The sequence below is a fragment of the Bos indicus genome, chromosome 3, assembly GCF_029378745.1.
Source record: "Bos indicus isolate NIAB-ARS_2022 breed Sahiwal x Tharparkar chromosome 3, NIAB-ARS_B.indTharparkar_mat_pri_1.0, whole genome shotgun sequence".
NCBI classification, from domain to species: Eukaryota; Metazoa; Chordata; class Mammalia; order Artiodactyla; family Bovidae; genus Bos; species Bos indicus.
The window spans coordinates 16,968,301-16,991,088 of NC_091762.1; the positions used below are offsets into that span (position 1 = coordinate 16,968,301).

The 22,788-nt window shown below is 50.4% G+C and overlaps 1 protein-coding gene across 1 annotated transcript; it reads left to right on the forward strand.

The window, feature by feature from the left end:
• Positions 1-13,145: 13,145 nt before the first annotated feature.
• On the forward strand, positions 13,146-16,599 carry S100A2 (S100 calcium binding protein A2). Its single transcript, XM_019955318.2, has 3 exons — positions 13,146-13,304; positions 14,680-14,833; positions 16,347-16,599. Exons 2-3 carry the CDS (start codon positions 14,693-14,695, stop codon positions 16,497-16,499), a joined length of 294 nt encoding a protein of 97 aa, XP_019810877.1. The 5' UTR covers positions 13,146-13,304; positions 14,680-14,692; the 3' UTR covers positions 16,500-16,599.
• Positions 16,600-22,788: the final 6,189 nt, after the last annotated feature.

Below are 22,788 nucleotides of genomic sequence, written 5' to 3' on the forward strand. Positions count from 1 at the left end.
CAAGGAAGTCCCTGTATCACTTTTTGAGATTCCACGTATTAAGTGATATCATATGATATTTGTTTTTGTCTGACTTACTTCGCTCAGTTTAATAATCTCTGGTCCGTCTGTATTGCTGTATACTCTGCCATTTTTCATTAAGAGTGCCCCAGAGTCATGTTTAAGAATGAAGTTAGATTATGCCACTCTATTACTTAAAATCCTTCCCCGGTGTCCTATTAGAATAAAATCCGTAACTCCTTACACTGGCCTACAAGGCTCTGTATGACTTGACCCCCTTCTGACTTCTGCAGCTCTAGCTTGTGCTATTCTCTGCCTCGCCATCCATGCCCCATCCACACCAGTCTTCATGTGCTTCTTTCACACCCCAAATTCCCTCCCATCTCTGGGTCAATGCCTGGAATGCTCATCTTCCACTCCCTTTGGGAGAACTCCTCATCCCGCAGGAGGCCCTTCCTGACCACCCTGCCCAGGTGATGATTCTCCCTCATTGCACGCATTGGTTTTCATGCATGGCTCTTACTATAACTTGTAATTTACGATTACTTGCTGTCATCCTCACTTGATTACATGCCCCACCAGTGTAAGGAATGTGTCTGTTTTTTTTTTCACCAAGGTATCCCCAGGGCCTGCTGCAATGTTACTACCTAATTAACATTTGTTGAGTGTATGAATGAGGAATGAAATGGAGAGCTGTACCCTTGAGAACCACACTGAGGAGTTTATTTATTTATTAAAAAAAGTTTTTATTTTATATTGGAGTATAGCAAATTCACAATGTTTTGAGAGTTTTAGGTGCATAGCAAAGCAATTCAGCCGCACATATACTTGTATCCACTCTCCCCCAAACTCCCCTCCTATTGAGGCTGCCACATAACATTGAACAGATTTTCCTATGCTACACAGTGGGTCTTTGTTGATTATCCATTTTCAATACAGCAGTGTGTACATGTAGGTCCCAAACTCCCTAACTCTCCCTTCCCCCATCCTTCTTCCCTGTTAACCATAGGATTGTTCTCGAAGTCTGTGAATCTGCTTCTGTTTTGTAAATGAGTTCATTTATATAATTTCTTTTCAGATTCTTCATACACACTGAAGAGTTTAAATGATGTGATGGTCAGTGAAGAGATCCAGAAGTTTCTTGAGTAAGTGAGGGATAGAATGGATAGCTATGATCAGAATGAATGAAGGGAGGGGCTGCGGTCCAGGAAGAGACTCGTCAGGAGGTTGCTCTCCCAGGGCAGCTGGGGTGAGGCTGTAGCTACAGGCACAGAGAGGAAGAGGTGGCCAGGTGAGGTTCCCAGGAAAACCCAGAAACACTTGGTCTGTGCTCAGTGAGGACCTGGGTGGGCGAGGCTGCCTGGCTGGGTCTGGGGTTTCTACAGAAGAAGGCAGGGTGATGCCCATTAGATGACCAGGGGAGCAGTGAGAGCCTGAGACTCTCAGGGGAGGGTGGGGCGGCCTGAATGCAGATTCACACTCTTTCAAGTTGGTAAAGAATCTGCCTGCAATGCAGGAGAACCGGGTTTGATTCCTGGGTTGGGAAGATCCCCTGGAGTAGGAAATGGCAACCCACTCCAGTATTCTTGCCTGGAGAATCCCATTCACGGAGGAGCCTGGCGGGCTACAGTCCACGGGGGTCACAAGAGTCGGACACGACTGAGCGACTAAACCACCACCAAAGTGAAAGGATAATGATGCTGTGAGAAAGAGGGGGAGAAAGAAAGGAGATGGAGGGAAGCAAGCAAGGGAGAAAAGGGTTGAACACTAATGTCAGCCACCAGCAGAGACAGGGAGAAGAGCAACCAGGGAAGTGGCTAGAGAAGAAACTTCGGGTGAAGGAGAGGCAGGGAGTGGGGGTGATTGAGGAGTGGTGCTTGGCAGCCAGGCCAACCTGCCTTTCAGTCCTGGCTCTATGCTTAATCCCCTGAGCTTCTGTTTCCTGATCTATTAATCACAGACATTCCCCACATTACAGGGTGGTTGGGAGGATTAAATTAGATAATGTAGGTATAGTGCTTGGAACAATGTTTACACAGAGTAAACACTCAGTACCTGTGAGTTTCTCCCCTCCTGCTTGACTGCTGCCCTCTTTCTGGTTTAGAAGCAGATGTTTATCAAGCCAGAAGCTGGGCAGGTTTAAAAAGTCTTTATTACTTAACTCAAGGATGAGCTTGTTCCGAGAGACTAATTCTTGTGAATTCTTATGACTGTGTGATGAACGCAGACATTCCAGAAACCAGCTCCATTTCTTACGAGAAGGAAAATTTCTGTGAGAATCCAAATAAAGACCAGAGGTTGGCTGCTGAATAAACAGCCAGGAGAACTAGAGGTGGATGATCTTAACATCCTGAGTAACCTGGGATGATGATGTGTGTGTCTCCCCTCATGTAGGGAATCAATTTCCTTATCCATGACATGGGGTTCGGGGAGGCATTGAGCCAGATCAGCCTCGGTTGTCACCAAACTGCTAAATGTGAAACTGGTCCTAGATATTTTACCAATTATTTGGACAAAATATGTTCATTTCCAAGCTAGGAGAACAAATGAAGGAAACGAGCAGACTTTCCTCAATTTTAAGATTTTCTTTATTATTTTTATATTCAGTTCAGTTCAGTTCACTCGCTCAGTTGTATCCAACTCTTTGCAACCCCATGAATTGCAGCACGCCAGGCCTCCCTGTCTATCACCAACTCCCTGAGTTCACCCAAACTCACATCCATCGAGTCGGTGATGCCATCCAGCCATCTCATCCTGTCGTCCCCTTCTCCTCCTGCCCCCAATCCCTCCCAGCATCAGGGTCTTTTCCAATGAGTCAACTCTTCGCATGAGGTGGCCAAAGTACTGGAGTTTCAGCTTTTAGCATCAGTCCTTCCAATGAACACCCAGGACTGATCTCCTTTAGAATGGACTGATTGGATCTCCTTGCAGTCCAAGGGACTCTCAAGAGTCTTCTCCAACACCATAGTTCAAAAGCATCAATTCTTCGCCGCTCAGTTTTCTTCACAGTTCAACTCTCACATCCATACATGACCACTGGAAAAACCATAGCCTTGACTAGACAGACCTTTGTTGACAAAGTAATGTCTCTGCTTTTGAATATGCTATCTAGGTTGGTCATAACTTTCCTTCCAAGGAGTAAGTGTCTTTTAATTTCATGGCTGCAATCACCATCTGCAGTGATTCTGGAGCCCAAAAAAATCAAGTCTGACAGTTTCCACTGTTTCCCCATCTATTTCCCATGAAGTGATGGGACCAGATGCCATGATCTTAGTTTTATATTAAAAAGTGTTAATACCTGATACTGTTCGTGCATGCTCAGTCATGTCTGACTCTTCCCGCCAGGCTCCTCTGTCCATGGGGATTCTCCAGGCAAGGATACTGGAGTGGGTTGCCATTTCCTTCTGCAGGGGGTCTTTCTGACCCAGGGATCAAACCTGCATCTTCTGTGTCTCTGGCATTGACAGGCGGGTTCTTTACCATTGAGCCACCTGGGAAATCCCTGAGATTAGCAGAAGACAAGATAAGGGCTCAAAAAAAATGTATAAATGTTGACAGGGAAACGAGAAGTAGACTCTGGTCCTTGAGTTTCAGTGGATGTGTGGGGCCTGATCCTGGTTTCATGTTGCTGACGTGCCAGACAACCCCATCTGGGCAACGACATTACGTCTAACTGTATATCCTGGTTTCCGCTTTTACTGTTGTATCTAGTAACATTCACTGAGTGCTCGCTGGGACTCTACATGTGTTATCTCATTTGATCTCTCTGGTAGATGATAGTGTCCTCATGTTACAGGAGTGATAGGAACCTCCTGATTCCCAGCGGGGGTTAAGTCATGTTTGTAAGGTCACGGGTGAGTGTAGTGACTGCAGTAACTTGCTTCCTCCACTTGGAAAGAGATCCTTGATGGTAGGCTGGGAACCTTACCCACGCTGGCCGTTTATAATACCCTGCGTCCCTGGAAACAGGGATTGGTCAACAGCTGAGTACGTGAACCCGGTGGGGCCAATAAAGGCTCTTCCTGGGCTATGTGAACCCTGGGTTTACAAAGCTGGAACAGTCTGTGGCTACATTCCTTGATATATAGAGAGACCTTGTTACAGTAAGAGTGAAGCCAACGTGCAGAGAGACAGTGATGAGAGAAAAATGGACAAATAGATGGATGGTCTTAAGTTCTGGGTCCCGGGGCTGTGGTTCATTGACCTGTAAATTATCACAGTGACCTTACCAGTTATGTAACATAGTATATCCCCTTTTTTCTTCAGCGAGCTTGCCTTGAACTGCCATCTCTTATGGCTGAAAGATCTTGATCAATGAAGCTAGAATACAGTGGAGTTAAGATTCAATCTCAAACTCCAACGTCTTAACTTCTTTGCTACAACCATTTCCTAGTATTATACGTTGATCTCTTAGAACATCTCTCTTTAAACCACTTCCTCATGAGCAATATCCTATGGTTTTAAAAATCACTACTCACCTTCCTGAGTTACCTTTCTTTTTCTGAAACTGCTTTTAGCTCCTTTCTGAGATTTCAGAAGTTCCTAGATTTATCAGAACACAGCAGAATGCATCTCTCAAGCTGAGTGTTTCTGGGAAGAATGTTAATCACTCCCCTTTGTGTTGATTCCGGTTGGCACCAGTTTCACCAGTGATATTTTCCATCTGTGGCCCCATCTTCTAGCAAATGGCAGAACCCCACTTCAGACCTAGGTCTGTCTGACACCCAGGCCTGAGTGCTTGCCAGCAGGACAGCCAGAATCTAGGCCCCTGAGTCAGGCATCGGACCTTAGCAACTTACAGGCCCCTGTACTCTGACCTTGTAAGGAGCTGCGGGCCAGAGAGGCAAGTCCAGCAGTGCGGGGGAATGGCCCGGAAGGCGCCCGTGCCCCTGGGAGCCCTCTCTCATGAGGACACAGGGTGAGGGCGGCTGGAGGTGGGTGGGTGCAAAGAGTGGTTTGTTCCTGGCCAGACCCCTGAGGAATGACCCTGGTTAAAAGGTGTATATGCAGTAGAAGGGCCAAGATGGAGGAGACCTAAGTACTGGGGTTTCTGAGGGTACTAGTTGTTCACAGCCCGCTCCTTTTTGAGTTTGGAGAAAATGGACCAGAGAATATAATTTAGAACTGGAGCCCAAAGCCCTGTAAGTTCCCCCTGCTGCTTCTTGAGTTGACCTTCCCCATCTCATCACAGAGGGCAGCTGCCCTCCTGCCCCTGCCCCTGGGGGTAGTGTGGTCACCAGGGAGGTGAGGACAGGATAGGGCTGGCTGGTGGAGAAAGAGAGCAGCAGGCTAGGAGCGTGGCCTCTTCTAGCAGAGCTGGGAGGCGTGGACTGGCCCCTCCCTCTGAAGAGCCCTTCTGAGGAGTAGGCTGTTAAGTTGCCCCCTCCCCCAAACTGGCGTTGGTAAGAAGGCGGCTTCTGGTGACACTGGAGACAGCTGGATTTGTAGGATGGTAGAAAGTCAGCTTTTATTTGTTTATTTGCCTGCGCCTTGCAGCTTATAGTATCTTAGTTCCCTGACCAGGGATCAAACCCAAAGCCCCTGGCAGCAAGAGTGCTGAGTCCTAAACAGTGGACCACCAGGGAATTCCTGCAAGTCAGCTTTGAGAAGGTTCAGGGATGGGGGTAGAGGATTTAGAGTCTCGGAAATGTGGGGTCAAAGGGAGGAGAAAGGGTGGTGGCCACGAGGGACTGTGCTTGTGCCTCTTTCTGGCCATTCACGGGACACTTGCTCCGTGTCAAACACCGGGGATCCTAGGAGATGATCATACTCAGCATCCAGGTCCCAGCAGCCTGATCTAGTTGGGGAAGACACATAAATAAATGGCCACGACTACACATAAAATGTGCTGTTACAGGGCGATTGGCAAAGGGCTGCAGAAATACGTAGGAGGGACACCTAACTTAAGCCAACACCCTGCTCTGTGTGTGTGCACGTGAGCACACATGTACACTCACGTGTTCTAGTATGTGAGGGGGCTGGGGAGTAGATCCAGGGATGCTGCACAGAGGAGTTGATCTTTGAGCTAAATTTAAAGGGTGAGTAGGAAGAACTATACAAAAAAGATCTTCATGACCCAGATAACCATGATGGTGTGATCACTCACCCACAGCCAGACATCCTGGAGTGTGAAGTCAAGTGGGCCTTAGGAAGCATCACTACAAACAAAGCTAGTGGAGGTGATGGAATTCCAGTTGGGCTATTTCAAATCCTAAAAGATGATGCTGTGAAAATGCTGCACACAATATGCCAGCAAATTTGGAAAACTCAGCAGTGGCCACAGGACTGGAAAAGGTTTTCATTCCAGTCCCAAAGAAAGGCAATGCCAAAGAATGTTCAAGCTATTGCACAATTGCACTCATCTCACATGCTAGCAAATTAACGCTCAAAATTCTCCAGCCAGGGTTCAACAGTACATGAACTGTGAACTTGCAGATGTTCAAGCTGGATTTATAAAAGGCAGAGGAACCAGAGATCAAATTGCCAACATCTGTTGCGAAAGAGAGTTGCAGAAAAACACCTACTTCTGCTTTATTGACTATGCCAAAGCCTTTGACTGGCTGGATCACAACAAACTGGGAAATTGTTCAAGAAACAGGAATACCAGATCACCTTACCTGCCTCCTGAGAAATCTGTATGCAGGTCAAGAAGCAGCAGTTAGAACTGGATATGAAACAACAGACTGGTTTCAAATCTGGAAAGGAGTATGTCAAGGCTATATATTGTCACCCTGTTTATTTAATTTATATGCAGAATACATCATGCGAAATGGTGGGCTGGAAGAAGCACAAGCTGGAGTCAAGATGGCCAGGAGAAATATCAATAATCTCAGATATGCAGATGACACCACCCTTATGCAGAAAGCGAAGAAGATCTAAAGAGCCTCTTGAAAAAAGTGAAAGAGGAGAGTGAAAAAGTTGGCTTAAAACTCAACATTCATATAACTAGGATCATGACATCTGGTCCCATCACTTCATGGCAAATAGATGGTGAAACAGTGGAAACAGTGGCTGACTGTATTTTTTTGGACTCCAAAATCACTGCAGATGGTGACTGTAGCCATGAAATTAAAAGACACTTATTCCTTGGAAGGAAAGCTATGACCAACCTAGACAGCATATTAAAAAGCAGAGATATTACTTTGCCAGCATAAGTCTATCTAGTTAAAACCATGGTTTTTCCAGTGGTCATGTATGGATGTGAGAGTTGGACTATAAAGAAAGCTGAGCGCTGAAGAATTGATGCTTCTGAACTGTGGTGTTGGAGAAGACTCTTGAGAGTCCACTGGATTGCAAGGAGATCCAACCAGTCAATCCTAAAGGAGATCAGTCCTGAATATTCATTGGAAGGACTGATGCTGAAGTGAAACTCCAATACTTTGGCCACCTGATGTGAAGAACTGACTTCGAAAAGACCCTGATACTGGGTAAGATTGAAGGCAGGAGAAGGGGATGACAGAGGATGAGATGGTTGGATGGCATCACCGACTCGATGGATATGAGTTTGAGGAAGCTCTGGGAGTTGGTGATGGACAGGGAAGCCTGGTGTGCTGCAGTCCATGGGGTCGCAAAGAGTGGGACACGACTGAGCGACTGAACTGAACTGAGGAGGAAATTCCCTGGTGGTCCAGTGTTTAAGATTCTGAGCTTCCAATTCAGGGGCACTTGTTTGATCCCTGGTCAGGGAACTAAAGTTCCACATACTTAACAGTGTGGCTAAAAAAAAATAAAGGATGAGTAGGAGATTGACAACAAAGGTCCCTATAGTCAAAGCTATGGTTTTCCAGTAGTCATGTATGGATGTGAGAATCGGACCAAAAAGAAGGCTGATTGCCGAAGAATCGATGCTTTAGAGCTGTGGTCCTGGAGAAGATTCTTGAGAGTCCCTTGGCCTGCAAGGAGGTCAAACCAGTCAATCCTAAAGGAAATCAGTCCTGAATATTCATTAGAAGGACTGATGCTGAAGCTGAAGTTCCAATACTTTGGCCACCTGATGCGAAGAGCCGACTCATTGGAAAAGACCTTGATGCTGGGAAAGATTGCGGGCAAGAGGAGAAGGGGGTGACAGAGGATGAGATGGTTGGATGGCATCATTGACCCGATGGACATGAGTTTGAGCAAACTCTGGGAGACAGTGAAGGACAGGGAAGCCTGGCGTGCTGCAGTCCATGGGGTCTCAAAGAGTCTGACGTGACTGAGCGACTGAACAGCAACAACAGGAGATTGACAGGGGCACAAAGCAAGAAGAGGCTTCTTCCTGAGAGAATGAACAGCTTGGGCAAGGGCTCAGAGGCATGGAAGGGCATGGCACGTGCCTCAGCACAGCTGGGTACCTAGGAAGGTGCGCCACGCTGGGTAGCCTTCTCCTAAGGTTAAGGGAGATCCCTCAGTGTTTTTACATACGGAGTGACATGGTCAGATCTGAATTTTAGGAAGATCACCCTGGTGGCAGAACTGAGAATGGGTCAGAGTGGGGGACATGGTTCGAGGTGGGGGAAAAATCCGGATGTGCTTACAATAGCCTAGGAGCAAGGTGATACAGTGGGATCTCAGGCAGTGTAGACAAAACTGAGCAGTTATTTAGAAGGTCAGGTCGCCTGACCTGGGTAACTGGAGGGCAGTAAGGGCAGGATAGGAAGACAGCCAAGTTTTTGATTTGGGTCACTGTGTGAATAGAGGTATTATTTGTTGCAACAATAAGAGTCAAGGGAAGTTTTTTTTTTTTTAAGCTTATTTTAGATTCAAGCCAGAGTGCATTTGGAGGGAAAGGAAGAGGGGTCATTGAAGATGTCAGACCAGAGCAGGCGAAAGATGGGCTCCTGGGTACTGGGTGAGGTCCAGAAATAAGACTCAAAGGTTGGGTATAATGTGAGGGGATGGCTGGTTGGTCTGTGTAGGAATCAGAAGGTTAGGATTCTAGAGGAGTCTTTTTTTTTTTTTTTTGATGTGGACCATTTGAAAAAAAAAAAGTCTATACAGAATTTGTTACAAAAATGCTTTGGTTTCGTGTTTTGGCATTTTGGCCACAAAGCATATAGAATCTTAGCTTCCTGACCAGGGATTGAACCCACATCCCCGACATTGAAAGGTGAGGTCTTAACCAATGGACCATGAGGGAAGTCCCTAGGGGATTCTTGATGACTGGCTCTTCTAGGGAGAAGGCGATGGCACCCCACTCCAACACTCTTGCCTGGAAAATCCCATGGACGGAGGAGCCTGGTAGGCTGCAGTCCATGGGGTTGCTAAGAGTCAGACGCGACTGAGTGACTTCACTTTCACTTTTCACTTTCACGTGTTGGAGAAGGAAATGGCAACCCACTCCAGTGTTCTTGCCTGGAGAATCCCAGGGATGGGGGAGCCTAGTGGGCTGCCGTCTATGGGGTCGCACTGAGTCGGACACGACTGAAGTGACTTAGCAGCAGCAGCAGCAGGGAGGTTTACCATTGTGACCACCTGTGTTTAAGCCATGCCTCATTAATTGTGTGAACTTGGGAAAACTTCTCTGAGCCTCAATTTTCTCCTCTGCAAAGTGGTGGTAAGACTGTACCAACTTTCTGGGATTTTTGTGTAAATTAAATGGGGTGATATATGGACATCACTCAGCACACAGGAGGTGGCTCATAATGTCAGTCTGGACTCCTCCAGCAAAGGATATGACAAATCCATTACACATGGAAGATCCAGAATGACCCAAACCCAGTGTGATAATGCAGATTCTCTCATGCCGAATAGGCTATCAGGGGATGCGCTGTGCTGGGCTCAGTCTACTCAGTTGTGTCTGACTCTTTGTGACCTCATGGACTGTAGCCCGCCAGGCTCCTCTGTCCATGGGGTTTCCCAGGCAATAATACTGGAGTGGGTTGCCATTTTCTCAGGGATGGAACCCTTGTCCCCTGCGTCTCCTGCCTTGGCAGATGGATTCTTTACCACCGAGCCACCGGGGAAGACCCATCAGGCGATAGCTAGATAAATTATTTCGTGCAGTTTGTTGAGAGAAAATATCTCAAAGCAGATTTGGGGAGGGCAGAGGAATAATAAAAAGGATCCTTGTGGTGAAAAATTTTGACTTCAGAGGTTGGTGCAACTTCCTCAAGTCTCATGCTTAAGTCAGAGGAAAGCAAGGGCCCTAGGGCCCCAGCAGCGAGACCATTTCTCTTTCCCTGGAACTGCCCCAGGGATGGTGGGGAGGTTGACAGAGCTTGACAGTGTTCAGCCCCTCCTTTTTGCCACCTAGTTCCTTCCTGCCTCCTCCCCACGGCTTTTAAACTGTTTCCAGGCATCCAACTTCCATTTCAGAAGTCCACCTGGGTGTCTCAGCAGGAACTGTCCTGGAAACACTTCATACGTCATGCAGGTGTGAGAGGTGTGGGCGTGGGAAGGTTTGCTGGAGATGAATCAGCATTGTCTTCTCCTGCCTGAGTCAAGAGCCGGGCTGGGCAGGGGCTGGCCGACCCAGACAGGAGGGAGGGAAAGAATAGGGAGACCAGCCTGCAATGTCACATCTCAACCACCAGGGGGCATGAACAAGACGGGGAAAACCCAGGAGTTGCTGATGGGAAACCTTTGGCACCTGGAACCACGCCTAGCGGAAAGAGGACACCCCGCTTCCCAAGCTGGGCATGGGCACAGTCACTGCCAGGATGTGTCCACTGCCTGCCTACGTCCTGGCTTCTCTGCCTTCATGAAGAAGTGGAGAGCATAGAATGGAATTGGACTTTGAGGGGTCAGCCTATCCAACCTTCCTGTTCTGCAAGGGGGAAGGAATTACTCTAGATTACACAGCAAGTTAGTGGCAAATTACTGTGATTTTCATCAATTTCAGGAATATGGCTCCTTGATGGGCCCAGCCATGGTCTCAGTTTCGGGACAGGTGTCCAGATGCTGCCCCTAGCGTCAGAGGCGCTCTCTCTTATCGCTCTGGTCTTCCCTTTTCCCTCACACTTTCCGTGACTCTGTTTTTCTTTGACTTTTTCTCCCAGTTTCTGTCTGACTGCCTCTTCCTCTCTTCCTCTGTCTGCCTCCTGTCTCCATCCCTGCCCTCTGGGGACTTTGCTGTGCTCCTTCCCTCAATGGGTCCCCAGAGCAAGATATTTCCTGCCGTCACTCCTCAGGGACTCATAGCTCTCTGAAGCTCTGTTTTCCAAGCCAGTGTCTCAGTTCCACTCCTGGGAGCAGGCAGAGAAGTTATGATTTGGTAGCATCATCAGTGATGTGATTTCGGGAGGTGGGAAGGCCCCCTGATACTGTCCCCAGCACTCCACCACCTACGGTGCCAACCGTAAACTCGGGATGGCACCTGGTGTGGGCAAGACCCGTTGCTCATGCGGTCCCTGCCCGGTGAGCTCACCATGTGGGAGTGAGGGCGAGAGAAGACAGGCACACGAGTGATTCAATCGAGATTAGAATGCTCTGAGTACCAAAGGAGCGCTTGCCGTGGGACAGAGCAGGTGGAGATAGACCCTGGTTAGCCCTGGGGCAGCTCCGTGAGGTGGGGGCACTGAACTGGGCTTTGAAGGATATGTGGGACTTCGGGAGGCAGGGATGTGGTGAGTGGGCACATTCTGAGCAGAAGGATGGGCATAGGCAGTCCTGGCCACTCCAGGTGCTCAGGCACAGTGAGCAGGCAGTTAGGAGACGTGCAGGAGAGGTTGGATATGCAGGTAGGGGCCAGAGCCCGAGCACCTCACTTCCAGCAAGGGCCATGGGGACGCCACTGCAGTTTCTGAGCAGAAGTGCCATCTGCCGAAGTCCTCAGTTAAGATGGAAGAAGTGCTGTACAAAGCAATGCATTGCACCCCACTGATCCTTACCCTCGGGGAGAACAATTTTTATTCCAAGCTCGACCTGAAATAGGTTTTGACAGGGAAGAGCAGTAGCACAAGGGGGCCAAGTGCCTTGAGGAGGAAGGACACTGGGTGGCTTTGCAGAGGTGTAGGAGAGGGCACCGGGGCCCCTGAGGCCTGATTTCATCTATGCTGCTCAGGCCGCTCCTGAGTCCCATTGTGAGTGACCGCCGGGGAAACAGCAGCCTGGCTCAATGTCTGATCCTCTGTGGATCCTCAGTCTGAGTTCTCTGTGGTGTCATGACCCCAAACTCCCCAGAGTGGGCCTGATGAGGGGGTCTCTGTTCCAGTGCCCTGTCTGCCGGAGCTGGGTTGGGGTTTCTGCCTGCTGCCCCGTGACTCTGGCTGCCCTAGCCCTGGGGGAGGAGGGCGGTGCTGCTGAGTCACTGCCTGGGCCTCTGGGCCTGGAACCGCGGGTGAGTCACCTAGGACTAGGGGCTCCGGAGGAGGGGAAAGAAGCTGGTGGACATCTGGAGGGGGGAGGGGAGCTGGCACACAGGAAGGGCGGTGCCCGGGCTGGACTGAGGCAGTAGGCCAGGGGGGCCTGGGAAGAGGCCGCGTGAAGTCTGCTCTTCTCTGAAAGGCCCTCCCCTGGGCTGGGTCCTAACAGGCCTCAGTGTTTGCCTTTCTCTGGGCGAGTGGGTGAGAGAGGCCGAGGCTGTGACCTCATCCCCAGCCTGGCCTCCTGGCTTGGGAAGCTGTGCGGGCCTCCTCCTCACCTGCCCACCTCCCAAGCTGGAGGAGACTCGCATTTTCTCCTCCCTTCAACCCTCCTGGGCCTTCCTTACACACACAGACTGCTGCTCACCCCAGCTGACTATAGCAGAGCCATCTCCACCTCTCGCTGCCTCCCTGTCTCCTGCCAGACCCCTTCCTACCCGAAGGGGGCCTTTCCAGGTCTTTTAAAGCACACCCTCTTGCCTCAGTAAGTCACTGACAGTTATTCTGGGGCCGGCTATTAAAAGCCACTTTGTTTCCCTGCAGTCACCCCTGCCCTCTTCTTCCTGATAGCCCCCAGCTGCCTCCTGGTTCCCAGGCCCGTGAAGTCCCAGCACGCACCTGCAGCTTCAGGCACGCCAGTGAACTGTGACTCGCAGGCATTTGTCATGAGAACAAGACTGGGCCTGAATCTCCAGGCCCCCATGAACAGGGGCTGCCTCCCCTTGCCCAGGGCCCAGAATACCTTTTCCCCGTGACACCTCCTGCTCCCGCTGTGGCCAGGGCGGGGCCGGGGGAGGGGCTGCCCTTGGCTGCCCAGGAGCCGGTATTGTCGGGAAGGGAGGGACTGGGAGGGGGTGTGTGGGGGTGGCAGGAGGCCAGCCTTTGGTGGGATCAGGTTAGGGCAGGTTTGGTTTCCTTAAAATGCAAAGTTAGGGGCCAGTGGGGCTAGCATATAAATCCCAGCTCTGGGCACCTGGACCTTTGCTTTCCTTCCTGAGTCTCTCTCTGCCCTCTGGTCTGGTGAGTACCTCTGTCCTGGGCAGGGCTGGGTGGACAAGACCCCCATGGGTCTCTGCCTTTGTCCCTTTGGCTTTTTTTTTAATGGGTTTTTATTGGAGCAGAGCTGATTTACACTGTGGTGTTAGCTTCTGCCGGATGTCCCCTTATGTTGGTCTTTGTCTCCTGGTTCCCTTGGTGGAAGGCCCGGGGTCTTTGTGGGTCTCTGCATTTGGGGGGACCTCCTGTGAAGTGTCAGATAGAGGCTTTTTCCTAGTTCCTCTGTGAGGTTTAGGGGTTGCTCTTGGGGTCTGTCTTGCATCTCTCAGTCTGAGTGTTGCTGCTTCTTTGGGGTTTGGGTCCAGGCATATGAAGTGTGTGTGGTAGTGGGAGGTTTGGGGGGGTGCTTTAAGGAGAATCCTGGTTTGGTTTGTTTGTTTTTGAAAAGTCCTGGATTCCAGCAGGACTAAGAGCCAAGGATCTCAAGCGAGTGGGCCTGACCGGGCCCCTGCCCTGAGCAGCGGCACGGCTCTGCCACTTCCTGTCTTCTCCCACCTCCTGAAGGCAAGGCTGGCAGGATGGGCCCAGGGTGCTTCTTGCCCCTGGCGCCTGCTCCTCTGGCCTCACCCTGGGACCTGCCTAATCCTCCCGGGGTGGTGTGACCACTCTGAGAGGCAGGGCCTTGGAAAGAATGACCTCCAAATTCTGTCCTTGGTCTCAGATTCTGTCCTGATCCTGGGGTACTGGGCTTTTAATTTCTTGAATTCCAGTCCCAGCAGAATCCTTGCTGTTAGGGAGAGTGTTCAGTTGCCAGCACCCCTGCTCCGGTGCCTCCAGCGTGAGGGGAGACACATTCCCTACCGGGTGAGAGCCCTGGTCTGACAGAGGATACAGCTTACCCAAGGGAGCTTCCAGTTAGATGGGAGAACGACGCCCTCTGGCTGAGGGGGGAGGTCACTCCTCAGGGAACCTCGTACCCCTGGGCTGTAGCCAAGGCCGCTGCCAGAGCCCAGTGAGCCCCACTAACTAGCCCATGGAGATGCCTGTCTCCGCAGCCCTGGCACAGAGCCCACTGGCCTATGATAGAAGCTGACAGAAAGGATCCCCAGTGGGACTCCGGCCACCCTGCCTTTTTTTTTTCCCCCATAGATGCTCTGGGGGAGCATGGTGGGAGGAGACATGAGGCCCTTCCAAATACAGGGGAAGGTCTATCCCCTGCCTCACCCACCTAGTGTGAGGTGGAGGTATGGCTTCTGGCCAGGGAGCCACAGGCTGAGGCGGAGACGCAGCCCCGCCTGCCCATTCTAAGAGGGACTTGGAGAGGCAGCTTGGGGCACAAGGGCCGCAGACGATCCTGCAGGCTGGGCTGAGGCATCTCCCTCCCTTGCCACCCCTGTAGCCTCAGATCCAAGATGTCCAGTCCCCTGGAGCAGGCGCTGGCTGTGATGGTCGCCACCTTCCACAAGTACTCCGGCCAAGAGGGCGACAAGTTCAAGCTGAGTAAGGGGGAGATGAAGGAACTTCTGCACAAGGAGCTGCCCAGCTTTGTGGGGGTGAGTGGGGCTCACCGGGGATGAGAGGGTCCTGGTGTGTGGTGTGGGGGCACGGGATGAATGTCTTCTCCCTCGCTGGCTGGGGGTGGGCGGGCCTGGGGATGCAGACACCAGAGTGGGGTCAAGCCCTTTATGACCTCATCAGAGTGAGAGGGAAGCCTTTGTGTGCGCGAGTGGGTGCTCTACTGCCGGCCCCTCCCTGCAGCTTTCCGGAGAACGAATGTGCTGTCTGAGCCCAGAGAGGGGACGTGACTCGCTCAGGATCACACAGCTCTCATTTGTGATCTTCTCTCTCCCTCCCTCCATCCTCTCTCTCTTTTGGTTTTCATATTTACTTGCCAAACTAAGAAGGTGTCTAGGGAAAGAAAAGCTCAGCTAAGACACACCCTGAGATGTTTAGGAGAGAAATGCCATCAGTTCTCAATTGGCCCCTTACCCTCCCTTTAATCAGCTCCTCCCTCGTGTGTGCTCACGCACTCAGTTGGTCAGTCATTTCCAGCTCTTCGCAACCGCGTGGACTATAGTCTACCAGGCTCCTCTGCCCATGGAACTGTCCAGGCCAGGATACTGGAGTGGGTTGCCATTTCCTAATCCAGGGCATCTTCCTGACCCAGGGATCACACCTGAGTCTTTCATGTCTCCTGCACTGGCACATGGATTGTTTACCACAAGTGCCACCTGAGAAGTGCACCACTCCCCCTTCGCCCCACCAAAAAAATATTTATTTATTTGGCTGCACTGGAGTGAGGACAGAGGGAGGTATGTGGGCAGGAAGCTCCGGCTCTCCACCTCCTTCCACAGGCCAGTGGGCTCGATGCCAGGGCTGCGGAGATGACCAACTCCCGGGGCTGGTTAGTGGGGCTCACTGGGCTCTGGCAGAGGCCTTGGGTACAGTCCAGGGGTACAAGGTCCTTGAGAGTGCATGGGAGGGAGTCTTAATTGTGGCATGTGGGATCTAGTTTCCGGACCAGGGATCAAATCCAGGGCCCCTGCACTGGGAGTGTGGAGTCTTAACTATTGGACCAAATCCCAGTGGAGTCTTAGCTGCTGGAACAAATCCCAAAGTGACTTTGAACATACGAGGCATGTCCTTTTTTCTTAAAAAAATATTTTTGATCATACTTTTCTAATTTGGTTTCATTTTATCTGGGATGGGAAAGAGTCTGCCTTTGTGGAATTCATTTTTCTGGTGATGAGGCGTGGTGGTGGCTTCAGAAAGCTTGAGTTTCCTCATCAGCGGGATGTGGGTAATGCCCATCTCCCTGGGTCCTTGTGGGGAGCAGAGCTGACCCTCTGAAGGGAGGGTCTGGGATCCCCCAGCAGGGAGAGCTGGAGGCTCTGGCTCATGCACTCCCCTGTGTCCCCACTCACAGGGCACCCTAGTGCTCCCAGGACCTCCCTGCTCCCCATCACTCAAGGTGCTCCCTGCTCACCGCTTACCTGCTGCCCAGGGAGGAGGGGAAAGCTGGGTTCTGCCCCAAGAGCTGATGGCCTGACTGTCTCTTGCTTTCAGGAGAAGGTGGATGAGGAGGGCCTGAAGAAGCTGATGGGTGATCTGGATGAGAACAGTGACCAGCAGGTGGACTTCCAGGAGTACGCCGTCTTCCTGGCCCTCATCACGATCATGTGCAATGATTTCTTCCAGGGCTCCCCAGCACGGTCCTGATGCAGAGCTTGTGGCTCCCTGCTATGGGTCTCTTCGGCCCAGGAGGACTCTCTATCTTTTTTAGTTTTACTCAATAAACTTTTTTTGCTGGTTGACAGTATTTTCATTGCTCAGTGTTGCCCTGTCATCTGGCTGGCCCATTTGCTGTGCTGAAAGTGAAAGACCCAAAGCTGCTTTTTGCTGTGAGCTGTCTTTGTCCCTTTCAGTGCAAGATGATACAATTCCTTTAAAAATGTTGTGGGCTTCCTGTCTATCAACTTCCAAATTCAGTTAGACAAAAGCCACATTTATAAATCTCTTTGAGACTGGCCCTTTCCACCTTAGAGTCAAGGTGCTGGGAGAAAATGTCCTTATGATTCTTAAAGACCCTCTTGTCTGAAAGGCTCAAGAAGACACACTGTTAAAATTATTAGAAGACATAATATGTATGTGAAATCTGAGACTTGCCCTTAAATCTTTTTGAAGTCCACATGAAATTTCTCCTCTTTGACTTTATCTTACCCTGAGGCCCTTTTCCTTGGCAGGGCCAAGGATTTGATCTTGGCCCCAAGGCCATTTATTGAGAGCCATTTGTTGTCTGGGGAGACTGTCTGGGGCTCCCCTGGTGGCTCAGACAGTAAAGAATCTGCCTGTAGTGTGGGAGACCCAGGTTCAATCCCTGGGTCAGGAAGATCCCTGGAAGAAAAGAATGGACACCCACTGCAGTATTCTTGCCTGAAGAATCCTACGGACAGGGGAGCCTGGTGGGCTATATAGTCCATGCGGTCGCAAAGAGTCAGACACAACAGAGCAACTAACATGACCTTGTACTACGGCTGTCCTGGGCGCTCTATATTTTCTCTAAATTCTACTCGAATTGAAGAGCTCCTTTTTTTTGGCTGAACCATGAAGCATGCAGGATCTTAGTTCCTCCACTAGGGATCCAACCCATGCCCCCTGCAGTGGAAGCGAGGAGTGAAAAAGAGTTTTAATGAAAAGGAAAGGGGGGATGGATAATAGACAAGTAATAGACAATATTTTTGTGAATTACTTTCTTACTTTTCTCACTTCCCTGGCAAGCTTTGCTGCTTGGGAACTGCTTACAGAGTAGCTCAGACAAAAGCTCCCCCAAAATAAGGAGTGAGACACCCTGATTGTTCTTACTGTTCCGCTTTAACTGTTGCTGGGCAAGGTTGGGCAGGCTGAGCAATGAAAAGAGAGGAGCCTATTTCCTAATATAATACCCTGTAGGGAGAGGAACCAGTGAATACAGGTCAGGGATGTATGATAATGGTAATTAACATTTCCACAGCAGTTCCCAAAGCTGCTTTCAGGAACACTTTCTTCAGCCCCATGGTAACCCCCCAGAGAACTATCATTAGGCCCCTTTTACAGATAAGGAAATCAAAAGGAGGAATCGTCTGCCATTCAAGGCACTCTCATTTTGGCCAGGCTCTCTGATAGGCCTGTTCGAGCAACATCCCACTGACTCTTCACAGCAGTTGTGTGAGGGCTGTATCACTTCTAACACCGGTTGTAAAGTCAGGACAGGTTGTCTCTGGCTGCTGGCCGGGCCTCGGAGCTCAGTGTTCTCTGCGGGGACATGGAGTCGGGTGCCCACCTGCTGCTTCAGGTTCCCCCTCCCTGAGTCCACCCCCACGGTGAACAGCCTGCAGCTCTGTCCCTCCACATTTCACAGAGGAGGACATAGGGGCTGGGAGAGGTGGCCCAGTGGTACAGGATCTGCCTGCAGTTCAGGAGACATGGGTTTGATCCCTGTGTCAGGAAGATTCCCGGGAGTAGGGAATGGCTACCCACTCCAGTATTCTTGCCTGGGAAATCTCATGGACAGAGGTGCTACAGTCCTTGGGATTGCAAAAGAATCTGGCATGACTTAGTGACTGAACAGCAGCAACAGAAGTTATACAGGGAGCGGTACTGGAATTTGTCCCAAGTCTGCGAGAAAGGGGCTCCTGCTTAAGGGACATGCAGGTGACAGCCTGGGCCTTCCTCTCCTTCCCCTTGGGCTTTGTGTGAGATGAAGGGGACCTAGCTGGGCAGAGTCCAGATGCCCTTGGTTTCTTGATCCTGAAGACATGGGGAAGTGGGTCCACTTCTTGGTGATCGCATGGCCATAGTGTGACTGCTTGCAGTGGATCCTGGCTTCTGCTGGCACTCTGTCCCAGATTCTGGGGCTGTTTGGGCTGGTGGAGACTGGCCACGGTTGGCTGCTTCTGGAACTGTTCCCCGACTGGCTAGGCACCTAATGGGACAAATTTCTTTCTGTGTATTTGACAAACTAACAAACACATGAGTTTCCTAGCTGGTCTCAGTAATCTTCCCTCATCCCACCACTCCCTGCAAATCTCTGTGCCAAGGCGGAGAGCAGGAGGGTCTGGAAAACGGTGCTTGCTGCTCAGGGGCCTGCTGGCCAGATTCTCTCTCATTTTCTCCTGGAATTAGGGCAGGGAGCAGAACCTCAGGGAAATATATCTCCCCTTCCATTGTGTCCCATTGCGACTCTGCTCTTTGCTCTTCAAGGTCTGTCCTGCAAGAAAAGAGGGACAGAAGGCAAAGGTGGATTCTGAGACAGTTCAGTTCAGTTCAGTCGCTTAGTTGTGTCTGACTCTTTGCGACCCCATGGACTGCAGTGCTCCAGGCTTCCCTGTCTGTCCATCACCAGTTCCCAGAGCTTGCTCAGACTCATGTCCATCGAGTCAGTGATGCCAACCAACCATCTCATCTTCTGTTGTCCCCTTCTCCTGCCTTCAATAGGAGCGACCCAAATGAGGATCCCCATGCTCCCACCTTTAGGTCATTTGAACTCCTCACCAACTCAGGGCTCCCATCCAGGAAATGGGCAGAGTCAGGCATTGACTAGGCACTCAAAAGAGGTAGTAGGTCTAAGCTCTACAGGTTCTCTTTGATCCCAGTTCAGATTCTCTCCCCACCCCCATTCCCTAATTCTGTAGCAAAGGCCTCCCTGGCTCCAGCCTTGGTAAATCAAATACCCCTTCCCACACTCTCTCCACACTGGGCTCAGATGATGAGAGAGAGGAGATGAGTCAGTTTGAGGAGGTTCACTGACCCCCACAGGGCTATGAGAATGGGGGGTGGGGTCACCCTGTCCCTTGGGCCCAGGTCCTTGTGGCACAAGCACAGGAATGTTGGGACGCTCCAGGACATTTCATCTTATTTCTCCCTGAGATGCAGAACCGGACACGGACCTTCCAGGGGCCAGGGGGTTTCCCAGAGGCCTTTGTAAGGTGAGGGTGGTGATAGTGGGGGCCGAGGCGAGGAGGGAGGGGAGACAGAGAGGAGGGACAGTCCTGCCAGGTCAGAGAGCATCTGCTTCTCTTCCTGCTGCCCCCACTGAGTGGGGGATTTTGCGTGGGGTTGCTGTGTTAGACGCGGGGCCCTCAGCTCTCACACGCTCCACAGGACCGTCAAATGATATGAAGAACTTTCACACTGAAGTCTCAGGGCAGGAATCTTCAGATCAAAAAGAAAAAAATCAAGACCCAAACAAGGTAAAGGACCTCAAGGTGGAGAGAGGAGGGTGGCGGAGCTCAGAGTGAGGGCTCAGTGAAGAGGGCTTCTCATGACAGTCCTCCAGCCCCAAAGCACCTCCTCCCAGACCTCCCAGTCCACCCACCCTCCCTGCCGGGCTCCAGCCCCGGTGGATCCAGGGGTTTCAAAGGGGAGACGGGCTTCGGCGATCAGGAAACAACAGCTTACTTAAATGTTAATTAAAGATACAAAGAGTGGTTAAATAAGGATAGCTCAGTGAGGAAATTCAGTGGAGAAAAGAGGCTGAATAATTCAGCCAGAAGGTGAGAGAAAGAACGACAGGAGGAGACCAAGCTTCGGTGAACAAGACCCGCACTTTATTTTCCAAAGTAGTTTTTATACCTTAAGTTATGCACAGAGGATAATGGGGGAAGGGGTAGAGTCATGCAGTAAGCCAGGCTTTCTTCCTGCAAACTTATCATATGCAAAAGTTTAGGTGATTTGCATCATCTTCTGGCCCGGAGGCCTGTTAACATTTTAAGAAACTTATTTTTCTCTAAAGGTGATTATTCTAAAGTCAGGCACCACCCTCCAAAAGCATTAGATAAAGTTGCATTCCTATAGGGCAAAGGTGTGATGGGCTATAACAAGAAAAAGAATTAACTCAAGGGTCCAAGATTACAAACATTAAAGCTACTACTTACACCAATTATATTAATCAATACACTGCCAGGGACACAGCAGGTAAGGGATATGGAGACTTAGCAGCAAACATTGGCCCAACAAGTGAAAAACCCTTCACCAATACAATTTCTAATCAATCTTTTAACTACTCAAAGGAATCTGTGTTTAGACAGTTTAGAACATCTCATGCCTCTCACAGTTGGGAGGCTCTGAACAATCACATGTGGCCGGAAAAACCTATTCAGGCAGGCTAGAGGAATTCCAAAGGAGTTTGTAGGTTGAAACACTATCACACCCAGGAACTTTATTAACTGGAGCTGTAAGCTAACTCTTTTTTCAGAGAGAGGTAGTGGGGGACAGCCCCCTGTAAAGTCAGAGGTGTAGGTGAAAGCACAAAGCAGAAAGTAGGCAGACTCTGGTTTGGGGGGTAGATGCTCGAGAATTTCCAGGGGGACTCCTGAGGCTCGATCCCGCCTTTGCGTATGCCGAGCCTCCTTCCTTATGACCTTTGCCACGGGTGGAGTTCCTCACGCTGGCTCCTGGCAGTGATAGAATTCCAGTTGAGCTATTCCAGATCCTGAAAGATTATTCTGTGAAAGTGCTGCACTCAATATGCAGTATGCCGGGAGATGGCTCCCGGCACTCCCCTCAGCTGTCACCTACTAGGGTGAGCGCCTGCCTGCCTCAGTCTGGGCAAACAAAGAGGAGGAGTCCTGGGTGGTGCAGCCAGGCTGGGAAACAGGAAGGGCTGGGGGATAAGGACTCAGACGGGGAGCAGTGGCCCGGCTCTTCCTTGACCACTCACATAGAGTACCCCAGGCCCACCACTGTAGCCCTGCTTTCCTGCTCTCCCTTGCATTTATGTTACCCATCTCTCATACGTATGTTTGTTACCGTTTGTTGCCTGCGTTAGAGGGTCCTTTCCACAGAACTTGGATTTTGTCTGTTTTGTTTATGGCTGTACCTCCAATGCCTAGGAGAGGTGCTTCTAAATATTCACATGAGGACTTCTTGGTGGTGCAGTGGCTAGGAATCCATCTGCCAATGCAGGGGACACAGGTTTGATCCTTGGACTGGGAAGATTCCACATGCTATGGAGCAACCAAGCCCTCGTGTGCCTAGAGCCCGTTCTTTTTCTGCAACAAGAAAAGCCACGGCAATGAGAAGCCTTTACACTGCAGTGAAGAGCAGCCCTCGGTCCTCACAACTAGAGAAAGCCCATTGTGCAGCAACGAAGACCCAGCGCAGCCAAAAATAAGTATACTTTAAAAAAATAAAATGAATACTGACATGAGTCATGAACGGCTCTAACCCCGTCACTAATTAGCTGTGTGACTTGGGCAAGTTACCTGCCTCTCAGCTAACATTCACATGCTCACCAGGTGCCAGCGTATTTGTCTATGAGCCGTGTACATACTAACTCATTTATGCCTCACAGCAGTCCTATGAAACGGTGACCATTATTTTCCTTGGTCATCCACAGATGACAAAAATGAGGCCCAGAGAGGTGAGGTGATCTGCTTAAGGAAGGTGGCTGCTCGTGGCATTCCTGGGGTGGCACAGGTGGGAACGAGTGCTTGACCCAGAACTGAGTTAATCGCTGGTCCACACTGGGCCCCTGCTTCTGTCCCCTACTCCCCGTAATTCCTTGCCTATAAAACAGAGGTAATCATAGCCCTCCCTTCCCGGCCCTCCCACTGCTTAGTTCCCTCATTTAAAGGGGCTGAGTCTTCAGGCAGCTGATGGCTGAAGGTTGAGCTGCAGGTGCAGGGGGACTCAAGGGAGGCCAAGGTGTCATGAACTCTCTGGCTGCCCCATAAGCATTAGGGTTTCTTCCCCATTCCACACTCTTCTGGATCTTGAGTTCTCTTTCTGAGAAATGAGGAGGGGTCTCTCGGGCCCAGGGATGAGGGGCGGGAGGAGAGAAGTGATATGAAGGGATTTCCATTTCTGGTAATATGGTGATCTGTGCCTGTTCCAGCTAAAAACAACAAAAAGTTCTGGAGAGAATAAAAACAGCTTTTCAAAGCATTAAAGAGCTCACAAGGCGGTAAGGAATGAGATCAAAATCTAAGTGAAAGCAGATTCCAGGAAGAGAGCCCGGTACCAGGCCCCT